The 15,705-nt window shown below is 60.0% G+C and overlaps 1 protein-coding gene across 2 annotated transcripts; it reads left to right on the top strand.

Moving 5' to 3' along the window:
• The first annotated feature begins 217 nt into the window (after window positions 1–217).
• Window positions 218–14,215, top strand: MFGE8 (milk fat globule EGF and factor V/VIII domain containing). 2 transcript variants are annotated; one of them, XM_086711595.1, is made up of 9 exons: window positions 218–374; window positions 2,915–3,040; window positions 3,402–3,533; window positions 6,304–6,485; window positions 6,938–7,093; window positions 7,795–7,939; window positions 11,824–12,008; window positions 13,033–13,188; window positions 13,402–14,215. In XM_086711595.1, exons 1-9 carry the CDS (start codon window positions 302–304, stop codon window positions 13,537–13,539), a joined length of 1,293 nt encoding a protein of 430 aa, XP_086567721.1. In that variant the 5' UTR covers window positions 218–301; the 3' UTR covers window positions 13,540–14,215. The 2 variants fall into 2 exon arrangements, with proteins under 2 accessions (XP_086567721.1, XP_086567722.1); XM_086711596.1 differs by lacking the exon at window positions 2,915–3,040 and having other exon boundaries at window positions 219–374.
• Window positions 14,216–15,705: the final 1,490 nt, after the last annotated feature.

The raw sequence follows: 15,705 nt of genomic DNA, 5'->3' as shown, positions 1-15,705 counted from the left end.
GCTCCCTCTGAGCCTTTCCCTGTCCAGTCGGCTCAGGACTCGGGCCCGGCGGGCCCAGCCCACGAGGGATGCCGGGCGCGGCCCCGGGCAGGAGGCAGGGGCGCGGAACCCCCGGTGCCCCCCCACCTTCCCTCGCTGGCCGCGGAGTCCCGCCCCGGGTCCGCCTCCCGAGGGCCTGGGCGGAGCACGCGGGCCGGGGGCGGGGCGGCGCTGCCTGATTTATTCCCGTCCGGGAGCCGGAGTGAGAGCCCCGCGGTGTGCACGGCCGAAGCGCCCGGTCCCGCGCCCGCGTCCCCACGGCATGCCGGGCCCCCGCCTGCTGGCCGCGCTCTGCGGCGCGCTCCTCTGCGCCTCGGGACTCTTGGCCTTCTCCGGTGAGTCGATCGCACCGCCCTCTGGCCCTCGCCCCTCCTCTCCGCGCCGCTCGGAAGTTCGCCGCGGCGCCCTCCCTCCACCTCCACTGTTTACAAACTTGGGCAAAGAGCCGGGGCCGTGCGGAGGGGCGACTTCTCTGGCCGCGTCCCGCCCGCCGGCGGGGATGCGCTCGGCCTCTCCTGCGGTCTCGGCTCCCGGGCGTTCTTGGCCAGTGATACAGGCTTGAGAGTTGGGCGGGGACCGGGGACACCGGGTGACAGCCCAACGGTCCCCAGGGATGCGGCTTACACATAACAAAGGAATCTGCTGTGTAGGGTCTCTCTTTTCCCATCTGTAAAATGAGGCCATTGAACTGTGCGTGACTTTCGCGCGTCTTCCACCTGGAAGTTTCTAGGACTCTTGTATTGAGAAGACTCGTCCAGCCAAACTTTCCCTGGCAAATCCCTCCCAAGCGCTGGCGGCCGGTCTGTTCATTGGAATTTTGCATCCCCGCTTGTAGGTGTCTGGTCGGATAAGCGAGGGCTGGGGAGGCGGAGGAAGGGCCGGGGCTCTAGGTGGGGCCCCGAAGGGGGCTAAGAGCCCGGGGAGGGACTTGGAGAGGGCTGCCCCCGGGGCTGGTGGCTCCTGACTCCCTCCCGTGGCCTTGGCGTGCTGCTGTATCTTCCTGGCTCCGCCCCCGCCCAGGAGGCCTCCCGCGCACAGCTGGGCCTCCGGCAGGCTGGTCCCGGGGATGCACCATCCCCTTCTCGAGGGGCCCGCACAGCCTCCTCCAGGGCTGGGAAAAGGTGCCCATGGTGGGCGCTCTTCGGGCACCCGCTGCATCGTTTTCTCAAAGAAAGCAAGGGGAAGGGGGAACAAAGCTGAGCCCTAGAGCTGCCTCCCTGTGACAGTCTGACCCCCAGGGCCTGGAGCCTTAGGCTTAAGGGCACTTCAAGCTCCCAGGCCCTTGGGCACTGGGCGCTGGTGGCTCTCCCAGAAACCGGGAGAGACAGCTGGATCTCGGAAGAGTCCGTTTCTACTCCTCTCTGTCCCCACAAAATGTCCCTGGGGAAATCTCCCAGAAGGCAGGACTCTGAAATCCCAAAGGTAGCTTTGTACAGGGTGACCTGGCTTTTCCCGGAACGGGGAAGCACCTTGCGTGCTGTTCGCAGGTGAGTCAGGCGATGTGGGGTCAGGGCCACCTTTCACTTTCCTTTTCATCCCAGGGGAACTAGACTGCTTTGCCCGGCAGCAGAAAGGAGAGAGGGGGCGGGGGGGGGGGGTGGTGGTGGTGGGGGGGGGGGCAGGAGGAGTTGGATTTTGTTGGGACAGTGGCCCAGGATTCTGGCCATTCCCAAGCCTCTGTCTGTGGCAGTGTTTGCAGTCTGCCAGGTCAGGAGGGATTAACCTGCTATTTAAAGCCAGTGACTAATAGCTCATTGGGAGCCGCCTTAAGCTCCCAGGCGGGGACTGAGGTGGAGCTCTGAGGTGCTCACTAATGCTGATCCCTGTTCCCCTCTGTTCCCTTCTCCGGAGCTGGGCCCAGCTCTCTGGCACTTTGAGATTTCAGGAGGGCCCCCTGGTCTGGGATGGCATGACTCTGTGGGGAGGAAAAGTGATTTCTGATGTCTTACCCCAAATGATGGGGTCGGGTCTTCTGGGATGCCAAGGTCAGCTAGAAGGTCCCCCGCCCGCCTGGCTGGCCTGGTGGCTGCACGAATAAGCTCACATCTGTCACCCAGGCCCCCAGCCAGAAGCTGTGAAGACCTCTCCAGCCCTTCTCCTGTGTCAGCAGTGTTTCTCAACTCTGCCCGGCCCCCTCACCCCCTCATCTGACTTCCTCTGTCACTAGGAGGCCTGTGACAGCCTCCTAGATGCTCTCCAGGCCTCTCACCTTACCCACTCCTGTCACATTCCCACCCCGGAGCCAGAGGGGTATTGTGTAGCCCCAAGACACCTGCCTGCCCCGGGGGAGCCCATCCACACGTCTCTGCAGATGGCCTTTTTTCCATTCTCCTTCCCAGGATGGGAAATGGCTTCCCCACTGCCCCCTCACACTTGAGACTCTGATTCCCCCCTGCCCCGGTAGAAAACGGTGGAAGCTGAAGGGAGGTTAAGAGCCCCTGGTTTGCGGGACGCCAAGTCTGAGCTTGTCAGCCCTAAGGTCCCTGCGGGTCTGGGCCCCTCCCTACCTACCTTTTCAGCTGTCTCCCTGTTTCCCACTTACCATGCCCCCCTGTGCTTTTGCTCATCATTAGAATGTTGTTTCCTCACTCCCCGTTCTGGCACACTCCACTCTGTCTTTTAGACCCAGCTCACATGTCCCTCTGCCAAGCTTCCAACTCTGGTAGGAACCACACCTCCAGTGGCCCTTCCTGCAGGCTTCTGTCAGAGCTCCCGAAGCCTCCGCATCACCTAGTGACCGTCCCCCTCTTTCCAGTGGCTCCTTGAAGCCTGGACCACACCTGGGTTCTCGGTCTCAGGAACGCGGCATGCACACAGCAGCTCTCCCCTCGCCCCACCCCAGTATTCACTGAATGAGTCCGGGCTGCCATTGCAGGTGACTTCTGTGACTCTAGCCAGTGCCTGAATGGTGGGACCTGCCTGTTGGGCCGGGACAACACCCCTTTCTACTGCCTCTGCCCTGAAGGCTTCACAGGCATCATCTGCAATGAGACCGAGAAAGGTACCTGCCTGGGCCATGCCCCCGACTCTGCACCCGGCTCCCGGCTGCAGCCCTAGTGAGCGATGATCCCCTGCACCTCTCCCGCCGTCAGCCGGCACTTCCCTGGAAACTCCCCATGCCAGTTGGAGAGCTGGGTGCTTCCCTCACTTGGACTGATTCGCCTACATATGACCCTTCTCGGCCCCAGGCTGGCCCAGGCTCCATCAGGCAGAGGGGGGAGGGAGGAGGTGGGAAGGGGGAGGCGGGCATGGGGCTGAGTTTGCACAGAGGGTCCTTTCGGGCACCTGCTGCTGCTGCTGCTGTCTCCGTCCCCAGCTCCTTCCTCATCCATTGCCCATCTTACCTGCCTCCTCACTCCTAGGTCCTTGTAACCCAAACCCCTGCTACAATGATGCTGAATGCCAGGTGATCAAGGACGAACACCGGGGGGACATTTTCACCCAGTACATCTGCAAGTGCCCTCATGGCTACGCAGGTGTCCACTGTGAGATCAGTGAGTATCTGGGGGTGAATGCTCTTATGGGGGGGGGGATCCTGAGCAGCTCAGGCCACACGCTGGCCTCACTCCCTGCATCAGGGCCTCCTCTGGTAGATGGGGGTTGACAGAGCCTCAGAGTTAGGCCATGTTAGGGGAATGAGCCGTCCTGTTGTCCCAGGTGAATTCCTGCTCGGCCTTCTGTTCTCCACCACAGGCTAGGCCTGATGTCACTGTAGGGGGCATGGGGGGGGGTGTGGAAAGGGTGGCGGTAACCCCAGACATCATGGCAATACCGTTTCCTAGGTCACCGTGAACCAGATACGTAGCATTAGGGTTAAGTCTTGAGAGTTTTCTGCCAAGAGGGGAAAACAAACATTTTTCTTTTTTGGTTTCTTTACGTGTTTATTTGTGTGTGTGTGTGTGTGTGTGTGTGTGTGTGTGTGTGTGTGTGTGTGTGTGAGAGAGAGAGAGAGAGAGAGAGAGAGAGAGAGAGAGAGAGAGAGAGACAGTGTGAGTGGGGGAGGGGCAGAGAGAGAGGGAGACACAGAATCGGAAGCAGGCTCCAGGCTCTGAGCGGTCAGCACAGAGCCCGACGCGGGGCTCGAACCCACAAACCATGAGATCACGACCTGAGCCGAAGTCAGACGCTTAACCAACTGAGCCACCCAGGCGCCCCAGCAAACACATTCCTTAATCTTTAGGCCCAGCAGCTCAGGAAGTAAGGCTTGGGCCTTAGAGTCTGATAGGTCCTGGCCCAAGTTTGACTGTGGCCTCATCACAGAGCTCAGGGAGGAGGGAGAGGCCTGGGCAGGCTGGGCCGTCCCCTCATGGTCAGGCAGTCAGAGGCCTGGCGTTTGCAGAGGGGCTGACCTGCCGGGCCTGCTTGGTTATCCACTCAGCCACAGAATGGCCCTGGGTGGGTGCCCAGCCTGCAGTGCTGGCGGTGGCTGTCCACGCGTCCTCCCTCCTGGCCCAGCTGGAGTCCCTCCTACCAAGCTGGGACTCTTCCTCTCCTGCTGGGGGTGGGGGAGTCCACTTCTTAGGGATGTCCGGTTTCTTCGGTCTGGTGGGCCTGTCACTAAGCGTCTTGGACAGCGGCAGGCGGTTCTCCTTCAGGCAGATGTGGGGATGTTCTCTGTGGTTCACTGACTGGCAGGAGGAGGAGGAGGAAGAGGAGGAGGAGGAGGATGGGGTGCTGGGCCACTTGGGGGGGTGCGGGGCCTGGAGGAGAGCAGGCAAAGTGCCTTTGATTCCACTCACCTCAGAGGAGGTGGCACCCAGGGGCTGTCCCTGGGTCTGTGGGCTAAGGCCAAGGTCTTTGAGATCCTGGGTGGGGGAATGTGTGTGCGTGTGTGCATGCGTGGTGGGGGGGTTGCTAAGGCAGACAGGGCCCTGGGTGGGGTCCGCTGTGCCCACTAATTACCGTGCTGGGAGGCAAGGTAACCATGGGTGTACCTGAATTGGAATTACGCACACCTAGCCTCCTGCTTCGTGGCCTGGGGTCTGCCCCGGGTTGGACACGGCAGCTCCTGGGGCAGAAGGCAGGGGAGAACCACAAAGGCAGGGGAGGCCCCCAGGGGCCGTCGCAGCCCCTCCGTGTTGGTCAGGTGGTAGGTTTTCTTGGAGCCCATAAGGACCCCACAGGCCCAAAGAATGCACGTTTGGGTCCCTTAGAGTGTGAACATGTGGGGTGTGAGGACAGACCTGGGTGCAAATCCCTGCTCAACATCCCTCCCTTCCCCTCCCCCCACCCCCTGCCCCCCAGCTCTGATTTTGGCTGCCTGGTCTCCCTTTCCTGCGAGAGTGTCATAGCACTGAGCTCAGCATGAACCTGGGGTGTTGTAGCAAGAGTAGGTCTGTCCCTGGCTTCTGTTCGGGGGATAAGAGGGGCCCGGCCCCCTCGGACCACATCCCTGGGATAATGGTGAAGGTGACGGCCCCTTGGCCGGGAGCAACTTCGCAGATGGCTGGGTCATGACCAGTAGTTGGAAGGCACGAAGAACAGGAGAGAAAACAGGATGGCATTCACGCCCCACCCAGAAAGTCCTGCCAGTGGGATTGTAGAAAAGTCCAGGCAGATTTGTTTACTGCTTTGTGTGCAAAACAGGTACTGTTCCCTGCCACCTGACGTGCCTGCCTCCCAAAGCCATCCTGGGGGAGCCAGGGGTGGGGCTGGACCAGGTGGGCCTCCTGGTGGGCTGGGGACCCTGAAGGAGAGCAGGCCACACTGGTCTTCTCTCCCGCTGGTCCAGTCCCTGCCTGCCCCCCACTCCCCCATAGTTGCTGCTAGATGCCCTGTAAAGACAAGACCACCTAGCACAGCCTTGCAGGAGATTCTGGAGACGCTATGAGTGCCGGCCTGGCACCTCCTGGGGGAGCCAGGGGTGGGGCTGGACCAGGTGGGCCTCCTGGTGGGCTGGGGACCCTGAAGGAGAGCAGGCCACACTGGTCTTCTCTCCCGCTGGTCCAGTCCCTGCCTGCCCCCCACTCCCCCATAGTTGCTGCTAGATGCCCTGTAAAGACAAGACCACCTAGCACAGCCTTGCAGGAGATTCTGGAGACGCTATGAGTGCCGGCCTGGCACCTCCTGGCGGCCCTGGCTCCCCCCCGCGAGCGTCCGGCCCACCCTCTTCCTCACCGTGCACCTTTCTCGGGCCCTCGTAGTGCTTTCCGGGTCTCTGCTCTGAGTCTCAGCGGAGGCCACACTGTGTTGTTTTCTGGTCCTCTGGGGCTCGGGTGGCCGCCTGACAGCCACGTCCCCCTCTCCCCGCCCCTCCCCCCGTAGCCTGCGCCATGCCGCTGGGCATGGAGACGGGTGCCATTTCCGACTCGCAGATCTCTGCCTCGTCTGTGTACTTGGGCTTCATGGGTTTACAGCGCTGGGCCCCAGAGCTGGCCCGCCTGCACCGCACTGGCATCGTCAACGCTTGGACAGCCAGCAACTATGACAAGAATCCCTGGATCCAGGTACAGAAAGAATGGCTCTAGGGTGGGCAGAGTCACGGGAGGGGACAGGGTGAGACGAGGATGTCTGCATGGAGTGGGGGGGGGGGGTCATCACGCTGGGGTCATAACCGGGGTCCAGGTAGCAAGGCAGTGGTTCCCACAGGTGAAGTATCTGTAAGTGGAGGGCAGCCTGGGGGTGGGGGTGGGGGTGGGGGTGGGGGTGGGGGTGGGCTGGATGAGGAGGAGCAGACCCCAGGCTGTGGAGGGGCTGTTTGCATTGGGTGAAGCCTTTGGGGCCTCGTCCCTCTTCGGGTGCCCCTCTGAGCACTGGGCCCAAAGCTCTGAGAGGCCCAGATGAGAAGGTCCCCACTCCTTTGTCCTGCTTGGTTGCTCCCACTCTGGGTGGGTGGGGAGCAGAGGGAGCATAACGAAGCCGGGAGATAAGGGTCCTGTCGTCTCCGCCTTGGGTACAGGTGAACCTGGTACGGAAGATGTGGGTGACGGGCGTGGTGACACAGGGTGCCAGCCGAGCACACAACGCCGAGTACCTGAAGACTTTCAAGGTGGCCTACAGCCTCAACGGACGCAAGTTCCAGTTTATCCAGAGCGCGGAGGGGTCAGGAGACAAGGTGAGGGCTGTAAGAGAAGGGCTGTGGTCTGCACCCTCTGGGGCTCCAGAGCGGTTTGAGGGTTCCCAGTGAAGTGAGTGTACCCTGGGTGATTGATTAGCCATGAGGTGGATCTGCCGTTGCTCCTTGGTTCCCAGATATTGGGAAACCTGGATTATGCCCGTGTTCTGTGGTTACAATACCCTTCCCCCCCCCCCATTTTACAGGTGAGAATAAGTCAGAAAGGTTCAATGTGACTTGTTGAGGATGGCTGGAGTGGTGGAGGTGGGATGCATTCTGAGCCTTCAGGGCCACCATGGGCAGTTGTGCAGGTTGTACATTGCTCGAGGATGTCATTACGAAGTGAGCACCGTTCAGAATGTAGACATCATGTTTGTATACTTCTGTCTGTGGCGAAATTATTATAATAAAGTGTCTTGAGACAGGAGTGCCTTTTTCTAATTTGCAGAGGCGCCCTAGAGATTCCAGGTGGCCCTGTGTGAAAGACCGGGGTTTCTGCCCGGGCCCCATGATGGCCAAGAAAGGTGGGGCAGAAGGGGAACGTGTGTTGAGAGCTGTGGGTGGCCAGAGGAAGGGCTGACCCCCTGCCGGCTCTGCTAGGCCCCACCTCTGCCTCCCAGGGCTGAAGAGGAAGGTGAGGCAAGCCCAGAAAGGTGGACTGCCCCCACTGACCCATCCTTCCGATCTTCTTTTCCTCCTAGCTGTTTGTGGGTAATACGGACAACAGCGGCCTGAAGGTCAACCTGTTTGACTTCCCTCTGGAGGTGCAGTATGTGCGGCTGGTGCCTATCACCTGCCACCAGGGCTGTACCCTCCGCTTCGAGCTCCTTGGATGCGAGTTGAATGGTGAGTGCTGGGGGCTGTGGTCAATGCTAAGAGATGGCCTTCCCTGCTCCGTCTTTTCTCAGCCAGGAGGAGCTGGGTAGGGCGGCACAAGGCCCGGGGACCCGGGCTCACACAGGAGATGCGCACTAGACGGGTGACCGGGCCCTCGGCCGTCTCGCCTAGGTGTCTGCTATCTGCCAACCCTGGGCGTCTTGGTTGGTTAGAGGAAAAAAAAAAAAGACCACTTCAGTTTTCAAAGGGCTTTCACTTCTTCTGATTGGTTCCTTGAACTTCTAGGCCACATAGCACTAGGTTTTTCCGACGTTGGCTCCATGAGGGTGGGAAGTCTGTTTTGTTCGCTGTATTCCCAGGGCCTGGATCATAGATGTTCAGTAAACATTTAAAAAAGTTTGGGTGGGGGTGGGGGTGGGGGTGGGGGTGGGCGCCTGTGTGGCTAGTTGGTTAAGCGTCCGACTTCGGCTCAGGTCAGGATCTCCCAGTCTGGGAGTTTGAGCCCCGCATCGGGCTCTGTGCTGACAGCTCGGAGCCTGGAGCCTGCTTTGGATTCTGGGTCTCCCTCTCTCTCTGCCCCTTCCCTGTTCTGTCACGCTCGCTCAAAAATAAGTAAAACATTTAGAGAGCGTGAGTGGGGGAGGGGCAGACTGAGAGGGAGAGAGAGAATCCAGCTCTGAGCCGTCAATGTCAAAGCCCAGTGTGGGGCTCAAACTCACAAACTGCAGGATCATGACCCGAGCCGAAGTTGGATGCTCAACTGAGCCACCCAAGTGCTTCTGTTCAAACATTTAATGAACTAGTGAATGAATAAGGAAAGTGAGGCCCAGATAAATTATCTGTCAAGGGCTCACAGGCTGGTAGGGATTAAAACTTGGTCTAGATCCCTGGGCTTTTGACACCCACCCACCCACCTAGTGCTCCCTGCCCACCCCCCACCCCCCCCATCTCTCCTGTACTCATCATTCAGGAGAAACATGGAGGCTTCTAGGGACATAGGGCTGGAGCTGGTGCTTTCTGCTGCCCTTTCCAGAGATATTCCCAGGTGGAGGGACGGGGGGGTACCAGAAAGGGACAGGTTTCTGATGAGCAGGAAAAATTGATGTCTGGACCCCCCAGGCTGCAGGGGTTGGGGTGCTCGCTGTGGTCTGGGTATTTCCCCCTCTTTGCAGCTACAGCGCCACCTGCTGGCCATTGGCGGAACTGTAAGGCTCGCTAGACTCCTCTGCCTTTCTGGTCTTACCCCAGACCCACCCTTTTGAAGTATGAACCTAAGTCATCACGCGTTCCCAGTCACAGGGTCATTGCCTTTTTGAGCCTTCTTGTTTAAATGGGGGAGTTAAGACAATCTTCTGATAAAAGGAAACGTAGGCTATTGGTACCAGACAGACAGGGCTGGGGGGGCTCTGCAGCCTTTGGCTATTAAAGTTGCCTGCAAGGTCCTATCCCAGATGGCTCCCTCCTAGGCAGGAGAGGGTAAGCCTGGCAAGCTGTGGAAGCTGGCCTGTCTGCTCTCGAGGTCTAGTTCTCCTTTCCCTAGTCGGCATTCCAGTGGGCTGGAATGTTGGTGTGTGCAGGTGTGTGTACCTGTGTGCACATGTGTGGCCCTGAGGCCTGGGCATGAGGATTGCCCTTTTGGGACGGTTTTTGAATGGAGGTTTGTATGACAGAGAGCAAGCCACGTGAAGAACGTGCAAAGAGCATTCCGGGCAGGTAGGGAGCTGGCAGGTGCAAAGGCCCTGGGGCATGTTTAAGGATAAAAGGCAGGCCAGTGGGGCTGGAGCCTAGAGAGTGAGGGGCAGCTTATTGGGTGGGGAGGCTGGAGAGGTGGATGGAGAGAGGTCTCAGACAAGTTAGGGGCCGTATGGATCATTTTGATGATCCGGGTCTGTATGCTCAGAACAAGGGGCAGCCATGGGGGGGTAAGGGGAGTGCTAATAGGACATGACTGGAGTGTGTCCAGAAGGGATCCCCTAGGTTGTATGGGGAGAATGAAGGCAGAGGACCATTGTGTGTGAGGGGAGCCCCGTGGGAAGAGATGGGGGAAGATGGCTTGGATCAGGTTGTAGACTCACTGGGTTGGGTGGCTGACAGTCCTCTGCTCATAAAGTGCCCTCCGTGGACCCAGTAGTAGGAGCATCACCTGGGAGCTTGTAGAAATGTGGGTGCCAGTCCCGCCCTAGCCCTACGGAAACCGTCTTCATTTTAACAAGATCCTGGGTTGATGCAGGAGGAACACTTCTGGGGGGGGGGGGGCTTCCCAGGGTCAGTGACCGAGCGGAGAGTCTGGGCCCTTGGCTCAGGGCCCCTCCCAACTGCATTTTCCTCGGAGAGCTGTTTGACTTCCTCAGGACGCCCAGAGGTGAGAGGGCGTGAATGGCAGGGAAGCAGTTTTGTAGGAGGGTCCACCTTGAGCATATGATGCCAACCTGGCATCCTCTGCAAAGCTGCCCCGGGCCTTGGCCTGGGAACGACCCGCTTCCAGCCCTGGGGGCTCTCTTTGTGGGAGGAGCATGGGGGGTCACCTGGGGCACCAGCGTCACGAGGAGATGTTGCGTTAGCAGGTGTGGGCACACTTGGGAAGCAAAGGTCTTTTTAAAATAAATATATTTCTTCCATTTCTTTTTTTAAGTTTATTTTTGAGAGAGAGAGAGAGGGGGAGGACAGAGGTTCCGAAGAGGGCTCTGCACTGATAGCAGAGAGCCTGACACAGGGCTCGAACTCACGAACTGTGAGATCATGACCTGAGTGGAAGTGTGACTGACGCTCAACCTACTGAGCCACCCAGGCGCCCCAGGAGGCAAATGTCTTCAGGGGCAAATGTGCAAGCGTCTGGGGAGACAGGGATGTAAAGAGCCATATACTTGCTTCCAGGTGGAGGCGTGGCTTTCCAGGCCCACTTCCCCCCACCCCCAAATTCCCCACAAGGACAGACTGGAGTAAGGATTCTGCCAGGTGTGACACACGCCCATCCTTCTCTTGGGTTATCTTCTGCCTGTCCCTAACTGCTACCGCCACCTGCAGGTGCAGAGGAGTAGTGCAGTGCCGCTGGGCCCACTGAGGAGCCCGGGTGACGAGGCCCCCAGCGTTGGGTGTGGGAAGGCCCGCTGGTGGGCACTCAGTGAGGGGCTGCTGGGGCAGGATACAGGATCCACCGTGAGCCCCAGGAGTTCGGACTTCTGTGACTGCCACCTGCTGGAGGGGGATAGTGTTGTCCCGTCTGTCACTGGGTCGCCAGCAGGCCTGCCTTCCTGGCTCTGCAAAGGGGCGTGGATGGTGGCGATGATGCCACAGTGGTGTGGTGAGGAGTTTGCGTGTGTGTGTGTCGTGGGCACAGTGCTTAATGACTCAGCCTCAGTTTCATTCATTCGGTAGAACGGGGTTGCTGATAGCGGCTTTCAGGTTTTTCGTGGTAGGCCAAATGACAGACATGAGCGCTGGATGGAGATGCCAGCTGCTGAGGTTCTTGACCACAGTTGCAGGCCTCGGCCTCCTAGACCACAGCTGTACCGTAGGAGTGACAGAGGCAAGTGCCGAGTCCCGCCCAAGTGAGGTGGCCAGGGCAGGCTTCTTGGAGGAGGGGTCTCACGAGGCAGGCGTTAGAGGAGGGAAGGGAAGTCGTGGCAGGGCCTGCCCTCGTGTAGATGGGAAAGGTGGTGGGTCCGCTGAAGGGCAAGTGAGGGTAGGACTGGGTATGGAGGGCACAGCTGGCAGAGGTGAGCAGGTGAGGTGGGCAGAAAGTTGGCTCTCAAAGGTGGAAGGGGTTTCCCTCTGTCCAAGAGGATGCCAGGGGCCAGTCGGGACCCCACGGAGTTCCTCCCCTGGTCTTCTCTTGCTCACACTTGTGGGAGGCTGTGGATGCTGACCTGGGTGGCAAACCCCTTTGCCGGCAGGATGTGCTGAACCCCTGGGCATGAAGGACAACACCATCCCCGACAGGCAGATCACGGCCTCCAGCATCTACAGGACCTGGGGCCTGAATGCCTTCAGCTGGTATCCCTTTTACGCGAGGCTGGACAAGCAGGGCAAGTTCAACGCCTGGACCGCCCAGACCAATGATGCCTCTGAGTGGCTGCAGGTGGGTCAGGATGCAGGGCAAGGGCAAGGGCTGGAGTTGGGCTGCTGATCATTGACCCCCTCCACCCCAGGCTTCTGCTCCCCAAGAGGGAGGGTCTGAAAAAGCCTGGTTTTCCTTCTGCTTTTTTTCTCCCACATGCCCTACCTTCTCCTGATTCTGCAATTCCAGAGGGGGAGGGTGGGGGAGTTCAGGGCTATTTCCACGAAGGCCCCAAGCCCCAGGCACAGAAAGGACGTGTGTGTGTGTGTGTGTGTGGCAGTTGGGCCATCTCCACCAGCTGCTCCAGGGTGACAAGGCTGAGCCCATGGACAGTAGGGGACAGAGGAGGGCCATCTGACCCAGGCAGGCTCACCCCAGGATTTCTCTGACTTGGCGTGTGAGGACACACTGTGGGGCAGCCCTTGGATTTCAGGAGATTGGGAAGCATGAGGGTCACAGAAAACCAGACTCTCTGCTCACTTTATAGACGAGGAAACAGTCCTGGCAGGGCAAGGGTTTGCCTGGGCCTCACCTGCTGCCACCCGGGCATTGGGACTGCCTGTCCGGGTACAGAAGGCAGGCTCCCCAGGGTGGGCAGGGACTGGGGGGGGGGGGGAGGGGGGCAGGGACTTTGTCTCTAGGTCCCAAGGAGCCATTAGCCTGCGCAGCCAGGTTCTGCGAGGAGCTGCCTCCATCTGGACTCCCTTGGGATTAAGGCCAGGCTGTGGACAGCCCCACAGGACACCCAGGAGCCGGCCGTGGACTCTTCTGTCCTTGTTCTCATTGTACTGAGGGGTGGGGAGGATGGGCTACGGGTTGGCCAAGGCCCCCGCTCTGAAACGTAGCTTCACTGCAGCGATGCATCTAACCGTGTCTGACAAAGTAGGTGGTAGGATTTATGCCCATTTAATAGATGGGGTAACTGAGGTTGTGCCAAATGAAATCGCTTTCCCGAAACTAGAAGTCATGCCCCAGCATGTCTGCCTGTTTCCACCTTCCGGGAGAATGGTCTAAACGAAGAAAACGTGCTTGATTTTTCCTGTAGGTTGACTTGGGCACCCAGAGGCAAGTGACGGGCATCATTACCCAGGGGGCCCGAGACTTTGGCCACATCCAATATGTGGCAGCCTACAAGGTGGCCTACAGTAACAACAGCATGAACTGGACCGAGTACAGGGACCAGGGGGCCTTGGACAGCAAGGTGAGTGTCCGTCCGGCTGACCCTCTGTCACCCCTCTGGGGTGGGGGGACCCTCTGTCACCCCTCTGGGGTGGGGGGACCCTCTGTCACCCCTCTGGGGTGGGGGGACCCTCTGTCACCCCTCTGGGGTGGGGGGACCCTCTGAGTCTGGCCTGAGGCTGGGGGGGAGGGGCTGGCCCTCCTGACCGCCCCCTCTCCCCCCTGCCTCCTCCAGATCTTCCCTGGCAACTTGGACAACAATTCCCACAAGAAGAACATGTTTGAGATGCCCTTCCTGGCTCGCTTCGTGCGCGTCCTGCCCATAGCCTGGCACAACCGTATCACCCTGCGTGTGGAGCTGCTGGGCTGCTAGCGGTAGGCCCGGCCTGCGCCACCCGAAGGGCCGCGGGGCGCCTGCCCTCACCTGGTTCTCCTGGCCTTCTGTTGGCCTGTGGCCTTCTCCACCCCACCTCCTGATTGTAGGTGACGGGGGAAGGGAGGCAGGGGTTTCAGTCACCTCCCCTCTCTCCTTCTCCCCTCCCCCCTCCTTCCCCTCCCCCTCCCCCATGGCCCTGGCGCCCCGCCCTCACGCCATCCCATTTTCTTAGACACCATGGGAGTGGAGTAGGTCTGGGATGGAGAGGGAAGGGCGAAGTAGGGAGTCAGGGTTACCCGCACCCCTCGGATCCCTGGTTCTAGTCTGTTTTCCCTGCACTCTCTCCCACACCCCGCATTCCCATGGCCCTGGAGGAAGGCCCTGAGGCGCCAGGCTGGAGATAACTAACGGTCTCCTGTCCCTTAGCCTGATGCTGCCACCCTCCTGCTGCCACCTAGCCCCCCCTCCCACGTGCCTCTTCTCTCCCTGGAGACCCGCCCCTCTTGACCCTTGTCCTGAAGCCTAAGAAGAAACAGAAGGAGGGGAGTGGGGGGGCGGGCTTATGGAGAGAGGGGTGGAGGTGGGTGGGCATGGGGGGGCGCACCCTCTGTGCTGGTTCTTTACCCCAGAGTACACAGGCAGCTTCCAAAATATATTTATATCACCCCCTGAACTCTTGCTGTGGCTCATCACTGCTCCGTCCACATGGGCTTTGGCCTGGGCTGTCCCCCCGCCCCCCCTGCTCCCCTCAGGCCTTCCAGATACCAGTATTCTTGTATCACCTGCTGGTTGTGGAGAACTTACGAGAAGGGAGAGACTATTGGGGGTCGGGGGTCCCATGGAGTCCTCATGCCCGGGCCTCTTCTCCGTTCTCCCCCCCCCCCACCCCGACCGACTCCTGCAGCCTTGGGGTCCACAGCTGCTGCCCAGTGAGGGGCCCAGGGGATGCCTGGCACACACACAGCCGGTCTCCGTGAATGCCTTTGCTCTCTTCCCATGCCAGTAGGAGAGGCTGAGGCTGTTGGTTTTCCCCTTCAGCATTTTCTCCGCTTCCAGAGTGAGGGGCCGGAGAAACGGCTAGAAACTCTGCGAACCTGGGCTGCATTCAGAGCGGTGTGAGGCTCCAGCGATGGGGTGCAGTGTGGGTGGAAGGGGCCAGGGCTCAGCCAAGTGGTCACGAGGCCTCCTGGCTGAGCACACTAGTTCCCGAGAGGCCGCTGGCAGGGCTGTGGGGCCGCAGAAAGCTCCAGGGGTACCTGCTCTGCTCTCACCACCCTGCCCCCCAATGCAGGGGCAGTCAGGAAGCAGGCTTTGGGGGGGCAGTGCCGGCCACCCCCTGGTGATCGGGGACAAGGGGGCTGGCAGGTAGAGGAGGGACCGAGTAGCTGGGAAAGGTATGTAAAACCACCTTAGTATCCTAGGCCTTGGAACACAAGGCGAATTTTCTGGAACAAACTTTGGGAGCCTTGCTGGGATATACATACATCTCTAGGCAGCAGATCTGGCCACACGGCTGCCAAAGGGAGGGTGTGGCTTTGCTGGAACCTGGGGAGGAGAATTAGTGTGGAAGTGGCTCCTTCCGGAGAGCTCCCCTTGCCAGGGATTTTTAGCCAGGCAGGAACAGACTAAAGGCCCAGGCTGCGGTCTCTGAATGGGGACTGGGGCTCCCCGCCCCTGGGGGTCTTTCAGCCCGGGTCACTCCCTCCCGTCTCCGAGACCTCTTCTGTGGAGCTGCATGGATTGTGTTTGGAGTCAGTCCTTCTGGCTGGTTGGCGGCATCTGGGCTCCCTCGGGGGAGCCTTTCCCGTCGACAACCCTGTTCTGGCCTCTCCTGGGGACTAGCAGCCAGTGGGAGGAGCTTCTTTTCAGTGCACCTGTGCTCTGGGATGCTTCCACCTCCCCAGTCAACTGGGCCGTGAGCCTTGCTAGAAGTCGGGAGGCCCATAAAGGGAAACGGAGAGCTTCACTCTTACAGGTCCACAACCCCCGTTCATGGCATGGAGTGTTTGCTGTGGGCCAGTCTCATCGGCTGACTGGCCGTGGGGGCTGGTGAGCAGTCATCACAAGGCCCCCACCTGGCCCAGGAGCCCCGAGGTCACTCTGGAGTAGCTGAAGCCACCCAGACCCTCCTCATCTCTGCGACCTTGGAGGAGTTGGTCACGG

Source organism: Puma concolor, chromosome B3 (genome assembly GCF_028749965.1).
Source record: "Puma concolor isolate L17-30 chromosome B3, mPumCon1.1.hap2, whole genome shotgun sequence".
NCBI classification, from domain to species: Eukaryota; Metazoa; Chordata; class Mammalia; order Carnivora; family Felidae; genus Puma; species Puma concolor.
This window is presented reverse-complemented; position numbering and strand designations above follow the sequence as displayed.

Bases quoted from the DNA above. Each gene is read 5' to 3' on its own strand.
- MFGE8 (XM_086711595.1), top strand. From the start codon at position 302: ATGCCGGGCCCCCGCCTGCTGGCCGCGCTCTGCGGCGCGCTCCTCTGC. The intron at 7,940-11,823 runs GTGAGTGCTGGG...CTTTGCCGGCAG, and splicing joins CCTTGGATGCGAGTTGAATG to GATGTGCTGAACCCCTGGGC. The intron at 13,189-13,401 runs GTGAGTGTCCGT...TGCCTCCTCCAG, and splicing joins AGGGGGCCTTGGACAGCAAG to ATCTTCCCTGGCAACTTGGA.